Below are 7,988 nucleotides of genomic sequence, written 5' to 3' on the forward strand. Positions count from 1 at the left end.
CCACCTTGAAGAGGGTATAGAGCTGGTCCAGTGTTCCACGGCCAGGACGAAAACCGCATTGTTCCTCCTGAATCCGAGGTTCGACTATCGGTCGAATTCTCCTCTCCAGTACCCTGGCATAGACTTTCCCGGGGAGGCTGAGGAGTGTGATCCCCCTATAGTTGGAACACACCCTCCGGTTCCCCTTCTTGAAAAGAGGGACCACCACCCCGATCTGCCAGTACAGAGGCACTGTCCCCGACCGCCATGCGACGTTGCAGAGGCGTGTCAGCCAAGACAGCCCAACAACATCCAGCGACTTAAGGTACTCATTGTTTCCAATACACTGATTTATTTGTGACAAGCCACCACAATATTAACACTGACCGCCACACATTGATTTAAAATAGGTTAAATCTTATTTCAGTGTAGTGCCGTGCATAGCACATGTATTCGCTCAGCCCCTCCATGCACCGCTCTATTTCTCTTTCTCAGAACACAAACACATCACAGTGCGTGGCGGGTGCACCCCGCCTCTCGCCCAATGTCAGCTGGGATTGGCTCATATCCCCCCGCGACCCTATTCAGCAGTAAGCGATACTGATAATGGATGGATGGACACACACATGACAACCATGATGACGGACCCTCTGTGACTAGTTCCTCCTCTCCATTTTTTTTTTTTTTTTTAGCACATTGCTGTCAAGTCGTGGAGATCCAGCTCTTCTAATATGTTTTTAGCCAGCTATTAAGGCTAGCTAAGCTAACGTTAGAGTACAGCTGTTGGCGAAGTAGGCATGGATGTGTATGAACTGTTCTGCAAGGGGATAAAGTTACCTTGAATGTTTGTCCTTTAGTCCAGGGGAGTGGGAAGGCTGATCATTGTGATTGGGGATCCAATTGTTTTGTTTTGAATATCTATTGGTTTCAGCAGCAATAGAGGTCAGGAAGAGAAAGCTGACAAGACAGATGTAGAAGGAGGTCAGCAGCCGACATTCTGCTGCTGTGGGAGAGCAAGAGCAGGGATGGGTCAGATGAACAGCACTTTATCATTACTATATTTTTTAAAAATATTATGAAAGTGTGACCCATCCCTCACCACCACAATTAGAATGTAATTCTGTGGAAAACACTGTAATATTCCTCAGTCTGCTGCCCAAGTTTTGAAATCAAATACCTTTTAAGCAGTACAAAAGAAAGCAGGAAAGCACAGTTTATTTGATTTGATTTTTAAACTGGTCATTTTCAAGCTAAATTTGCACATCGCCAGTGTCATATCTTTCATTGTCAGTGGCAAAGATTATTACCAGCTTTTCCTTGCAGCACTGCCTCACCTTACGTCGGTGTGTATTGAGCCAATTTATCATTTGAAGTGAGACATGAGAAGAGCGCTTTTAATTGACATGCCTGACAGCCATGTCCATATGTTCAACTCAGGTTTTCATCAACTGCTTGCAGCAGCTGAGCACTAAGACAGATGAAGACATTGCTGCATCTCAGTAAGTTTTGGGGAGACTTTGTGCACTTATATTTTTGATTATACTGTGTTTGATTTTTAAATACATGTTCAAATCTCCCATGCATGCAGCAACATCGCAGTGGACTTGTCATCTCCAGATCGGTTTGCCAGCCTTCAAGAGGGCTCCAGTCCAACATCTGTAAGCGTGATGTTTTTTTATTATTTCCTTTAAACTGTTTGGGGTTAATACACCTGAAATCCCACATCTGGTATCAGCCAGCGTCACCACAGCGTGGGCTCTCTCCTTTACACAACTAGACAAACGCTTCTCACTCACTCAAACCACAAAATGCTGTCATGCTCTTTCCTGGTTGTGGACAAGTAGCATATATGTCCTCATTTCCTGTAACTTGTTTGAGATTTTAGTGAAGGGGGTTAAGTGCAGGGGAGGAGGAGGATGACGAGGAGGAAGAGCAGGTTGTAGGGTGCTTCTGGTAAAGGGAAGTGGAGCAAGGTGCAGACGGGGTTTCCCCAACCCCAAATAGGGGTAAGGCAGCCAGATTCGACTTGAGTGCAGCTGACCAGAATAAAGACTGGTGTCACTCAGGATATAAACTTGTGTTTGGTGAGTAGGTGGCAAGACAGACGCCTGCACATACAGACTAGGATGGTCCCTGGTCGCCATTACTAGATAGATATCACTTTATATGAGCCCGGTCAAGTCTGTCATATTGTATGTAGTCTGGCTTAAATAGAGTGTGAAAAACAAATGTCTTCTAATGACAGCATCATTTGTTGCTGTAAAAATGTAGGCTAATCATTCTGTCACTGTGTGTTCATGTTAGTTAGCTGGTATGCAGTTTGACTTTTGTGGGGATATTTTAGTAAGCAGCATTTAGAAAAGTAAGCGCATTTCTAAAAGACATTTTGGGAAAGTGAGGACATTTATTGTAGAAATACGGAGTCACACTTGAAATGAAATGTTAATTATTTTGTAAAGCCACCACATTATCTCTGCCTGAGGACCTGGTCCTCCACTTCTCCAAGGTGACAACTAGACCTCAGTGGCCAGTGAATTCTCACATGTATAAAAGTATGAATGTGTTCTTGTGTGTGTAGGAGCAGCGTCTTCTGATCGTCCTCAGTAACTGCCACTACCTGGAGAGACACACATTCCTGAACCTGGCCAATCACTTTGAGAAGCATGGCTTCACAGGCACAGAGAAGATCACACAAGTCAGTATCTTTCTTTATTTCAAATCAGCAGCTGTAAGGACTTTAGATAGGTGTCATACTGCTGATGAGAAGTGTGTTGTCATTGATAACTAAGCTTAGAGATGTTGAATGTCCCTTGAAAAAAGTAAAGGTCATTGTCTTGAAAGCTCAGTTCCACATTTTAACTTTTAACACAGATAAACACACACATACAAAGATGCACACACTGACTAATGGCTGAATCACAAAGCAGATGTGTTCCGTTGGTTTTCCAGTAAGAACAGATGAAAATCATTTCCTTTGAAACATTAATTTAGATTTACTTCTTTTGGCTTATTAATATTCTGAAAGCAAGGTATGTGTGACAGTTTGTCTAGATTTCAGTCATTAATTATTAACACAGCTATGAATATGACTGTCTTCCATCAGCCGTGTGCATTACTGTGTGGTACAGCTGTCCCATTACACGTTATCACTGCAAAACATTCTATACCACTATATTAAATTTGTACTGTAAAGTAAAAAATCTCAACATCTCTCCTTGTGAAGCGGCACTAAATCAGTCCGATGTTACGGTTTGGATAAGCAGTTAAAAACAAAAGCATCTCTTCTGGTACACAAGTACATATAAAGGTTGAACAATAATTTTAATAGGCCAATTATCATTTATTTACATTGAGTGGAATCATATTGTAGTGAATGAATCATATTCATTGCTTTACAAAAGTCTGTTTCCAAAGTAATGATGCTGGGCAAGTTGTAATAAACACCTATATGGATTCATAATTACCTGAGAGTTGAGAACATAAAAGTGGAACACACTTTATTACATTAAACATCTTTTGTTTTGTGGGGGTTTTTTTAAATAATTTGATATAGTGTGATTAATGCTGCTGTTTTGATTAATAATAAATTAAAATTACTTTTAATTTGATGCTTTTCCCTGTTTCATACCATTATATATCCAATATGTTTAGGTTTTCGTAAACAAGCAATTTGAGGATAATTGTTATTGGTGAGGGTTTTACATTCTTTTCTGACATTTTGTAAACTGGAAGGTAAACCTGACTAAGAATCTGCAGTAATGCTATCGGCTGCATGAGGTTGTACTCAGGGACAGTGGAGCTATGCTAATGTGAGTGGCGTGGACATGTTCATAGCGATATGCTGCGTTTCCAGCATCGGAACCTAGCAAGCGATACACCCCGTACATCCCTTAACCAACACAAAGCTTAGCCTCCAGTGATTACATGCTGACGTTAAGCAGGTATATTATTGACCATGTTCACCATCTTAATTTCATGTTTTACTGTACCACATGAACATTTGCTAATTAGCACAAAGCACAGATGAGGCTGATGGTAATGTCATTAATTTAGCAGGTGTTTGATTAAAAAAACAGAGTACAAATTACAATTAGATGGCAGAACTAGATGAAATGTCAAGTAATCACCAAAAAGATTCTAGTTTTACCCAGTTGTGAACTTTGTGCAGTTAGATGATGTGTCCTTGACCCACCAGGTGTGTGTGGACGCTGTGCGGGAGCTGGACAGAAAGCTATTTGAAGCCTATATCGAGAGGCGGGCCGACCCAATCGCAGGCTCGCTGGAGCCTGGCATCTATGCCGGATACTTTGACTGGAGAGACTGCCAAACACCGACAGGTACGGTACTGTGGAGGCACGGTCAGTGAAAAATTGTAGGTCTGTGCGCCAAGGTAAAATCTGGGATGCCAGGCAGAGACAAAACGGGGGAATTCACCCTCAGCAACCACTAACTGAGCCTAGTATAACGAGAGATGAGCCCCTAACAGCCCTGTGGGATGGGAATGCGAGATGTCTGGTCTGATCTGTGTTGTTGTGGTTCACATGTGTCATGTGTGAAGTACAGCTCTTTGATGGCTTACTGTAAACACTGCTGAGATCATTCTGCTGGTCCCCCCCAGAGTCTCATGGCCTTTGTGCCTTTGTGTGGCACTCTGGGTGTGCAGAAACGTGTGTGTGTGTGTGTGTGTGTGTGTGTGTGTGTGTGTGTGTGTGTGTGTGTGTGTGTTTGACTTGTTGCTCATGAGCTGTACCCCAAGCCCAGGTGAAACTTAAATGTGAATATGTGGTTTACCTTAGCACAGGATGTGAAGCAACATGTCACCATGTGTGTGAGTGAATTTTCAGATGGGCAGCAGCAGCTTATTATACAGTTTTAAAAGGCAGCATTGATTGAAAGTCAGGCCTTGCTTCGGTTTGTTCCTGCTGGTGTGTCTGTGTTCGAGCTGAATGTGAAAGAGGAACATTTTGGACACCAAACCACAGTTCTAGGATATGATACTTTCACTTGTTGCACTTTGTTGTGTGGGTGCTGCAAGGCATTAACAATCCAGTTTCAGTACTTTGCGTCTGTTGTTGTTTCACTGTTCCGTTTACTTATATTAGAGTTTATTCTTCCAGGCAGAGCATTAACTATGGCCTCTACTGTCTGGTGTCGTCCTCACATCACGGAGTTATGTTGTGTTGTTCAGCATGAAATAATCCTACATTGCTGCATTTTCAGCCAAATCCATCTGCATTGTTTTCTGAGTACAGCTTGTTGTTAGTCTATAGGCTCTAATATTCAGTAATAATAAAGCTAAAAGAAATTATCTTCTTACTTATTTGCATTTTAGTCCAAAAGCTGCAGGTCCAAAAACTATTAATCATTAAATCTTTAAAACTATGAAGATTTCACTGGACAGCCACTCACATTCTCTGTGTATCACTGTAAATACGGTACTATATTAGTGTCTAGGTAAATAAAACAATGCCACAGTGCTGGTTTGTACAGAGCGATTCCTTTAAGACCTGCCAAATAAAACTTGTTCTCCCTGAGCCACTACAAGTCCAGAAATCCTTTTAATCATGCAAAATGAGTTTATCACTGCATACAGTGATACTTCCTTCAGTACTTTTCTATTAGGAATTTAAAAAAACCATCCACAAACATTTCCATCTCACAACAGGGGCAGAAGGCTGAGTGTGCACATGTAAGGTTACACTATAAACCCTTAATACACAACTATAAGTCGTCTTTAAAGAGCGAAACACAGATCTGCCTTTCCACACTTTGCCAGTGCTCATTTTGTTACCCCACACCACTGTTGCTGAGTCTGGTGTGTAGCTGCATGGAGTTTGATATTTTCAGACACTGTTTCCTGCAGTTTATTGCTGTGTTTTTCTCCAACAGGTGTGAGGAACTACTTGAAAGAAGCTCTGGTCAACATCATCACAGTTCACGCTGAGGTACAAACACACCACGCACACTTCTCTCATTCTTTTGTCAAACCTGTATCATCATAGTTATGTTTTTCTTTTTTTCTCCTTTCACCGACTGTTTCTGTCTCAGGTCTTCACAGTCTCTAAAGATCTGGTTCCTCTAGTCTTATCTAAAATTGTTGAGTCCGTTGCGGACGAGATGTGTCGTCTTATGCAATGTGTGTCATCCTTCAGCAAAAATGGAGCCCTGCAGGTACATACTGACAAGCACACACAATTATAGGGCCTTTTACGACTCATAGTAAGACCCTGACTCATAAGTGGACCCCTACACTTGTTGGGAATTTACCTGTCGTTTCTGTTAATGCCATGTTTCAGTTTAAGCGACAACTGCTGACAGTTCATCAGGTCTGTTGTTCTTTTTTTGTAAACCTCACCCCACCCTGCATCATCCTCAGGCTCGCCTTGAAATCTGTGCTCTGAGAGATGCCATAGCCACATACCTGAACACTGACAGCAAGTAAGTGCAGCACACACTCACACTGACACACTGCCACAGATGGGAACTCGCATGCACAGCCAGTGATTTATGGTAGCGAATGTCACAGACATAAATCTTCGCAGTCTCACATCCCTCACAACAATCCCTATTTATGTTACAATGGTGGGTTCTCGACAGGAAGTGAAAGTAATCTGGTTCTGCTGTGTGCATGCACCACAGTGTGTGTGTGCACATGCATACACGACCATATGGGTAGGTCAGTGAGCACACCAGGACACTTGCATAGACTTACTCTGAACTGTACTTTGTGGTTCTTACTGTCAATAAATGTGTTAACTGTCTTATTCTAGCGAAAGCTTCAAACTGGCTTTGGACGCCCTGCCTCAATTACACAGCGGAGCTGATAAGAAGTGAGTGTCGTACTGCTCCGTGTCACTTGTTAGCGTTAGGTTCATCAACTTCCCATGATTGATGCGTGTCTGTGTCTTTCCTGCCAGGTTGCTGGAGGAGCTGCTGAACAAGTTTAAGAGCAGCATGCAGCTCCAGCTCACCTGCTTCCACCCGTCCTCTGTCCAGCCTGTCAAGAGATAAACTCACCCACTCTATCTACTACCGCACTGCACTGTAGTTGTTTCTTGTCTGTGTGGAGTCTTCTCGTGAACTTTATCTATATCCTTTCAGTTATCACTTTATTGTTTACTCATCACTTTGTTCAGTGTCACTTTCAATTTCTGCTTCACTGGATTAGACATAAATGCCTCTCCATCTAATTCTGTAGACACTAAATGAGTTGATTTCATTGTTACTGTGTAGGACAGTCCCAGTTATGTTGGTTATGCTAATCGCATACAGCCGCTCACGCAATAGACAGTGTGCAAGTGGGCAACTTTCTTGTTTCAAGAAGGTTCTGGATCAGCAGTGGTATGTGGGTCGTAAGAGGCCGGGTGTCCATTGCCTCTTCTCACACTCTAAAACTGTCCTGATGAATGTGGTGAAGCTGTAAAGTTGCTGCTGACGCTTTGTGCTGTGTCATCTCATCTGCCCAATAAAGTGCTGCAACTGCGTTACATGTGCGTTTTTTTAGATCAAATCTGGCATTTGTCAAAACGTGCCTGTTTCTGAGCCTTTGCCTGCAGGGCATGGTCATCATCAACAGATAGTGAAACCTTAAGTGTTCAAACTTCCCTTTGTTCTGAGCAGTTTTAGGGTGTCTTTGTTAATTTTGGCTTCAGACAGGCGCTTGTTAGATTCTGTTGGCTGCTTGTGACTTGCTGCACCGGACACACATTGAAGGCGCTCTTCATTTGCAATGAATGTGCGAGCTGCAGTTCACTATTTACAGATAGAAAACACAGTGCATACTTCCACAAAGGCCACTCAGTGCTCAGCACCTGGATCTGCATTAAAATTCGCAGAGTAAAAGTATAAAATCTTGCCGTTTGCTTGACGCCAACCATGTTTTGTGGGGAAAACCACATCTTTAGAAATGGCTGATTTGGGCAGATTTGCTGATTCAAGCACTGTCAACATCAAATATCAGTCACTCGATCTTTGGCCCTGGGCCTTGCTTTCCACCGAGTTTTGCAGAA

General features: G+C 42.5%; 1 protein-coding gene across 2 annotated transcripts in view; it reads left to right on the top strand.

The window, feature by feature from the left end:
- Positions 1-7,466, top strand: part of exoc2 (exocyst complex component 2) — a 46,058-nt gene extending 38,592 nt beyond the window's left edge. For both annotated transcript variants that reach the window (XM_020601955.1, XM_020601956.1), the window contains 9 exons: positions 1,417-1,478; positions 1,568-1,637; positions 2,558-2,674; positions 4,175-4,316; positions 5,869-5,924; positions 6,028-6,150; positions 6,356-6,417; positions 6,750-6,809; positions 6,897-7,466. In XM_020601955.1, coding sequence (XP_020457611.1) covers positions 1,417-1,478; positions 1,568-1,637; positions 2,558-2,674; positions 4,175-4,316; positions 5,869-5,924; positions 6,028-6,150; positions 6,356-6,417; positions 6,750-6,809; positions 6,897-6,990 — 786 coding nt within the window. In that variant the 3' untranslated portion in view covers positions 6,991-7,466. The remainder of the gene's footprint in view (positions 1-1,416; positions 1,479-1,567; positions 1,638-2,557; positions 2,675-4,174; positions 4,317-5,868; positions 5,925-6,027; positions 6,151-6,355; positions 6,418-6,749; positions 6,810-6,896) is intronic.
- The last annotated feature ends 522 nt before the right edge of the window (positions 7,467-7,988 follow it).

The sequence above is a fragment of the Monopterus albus genome, unplaced genomic scaffold, assembly GCF_001952655.1.
Source record: "Monopterus albus unplaced genomic scaffold, M_albus_1.0 scaffold53.1, whole genome shotgun sequence".
Lineage (NCBI taxonomy): Eukaryota > Metazoa > Chordata > Actinopteri > Synbranchiformes > Synbranchidae > Monopterus > Monopterus albus.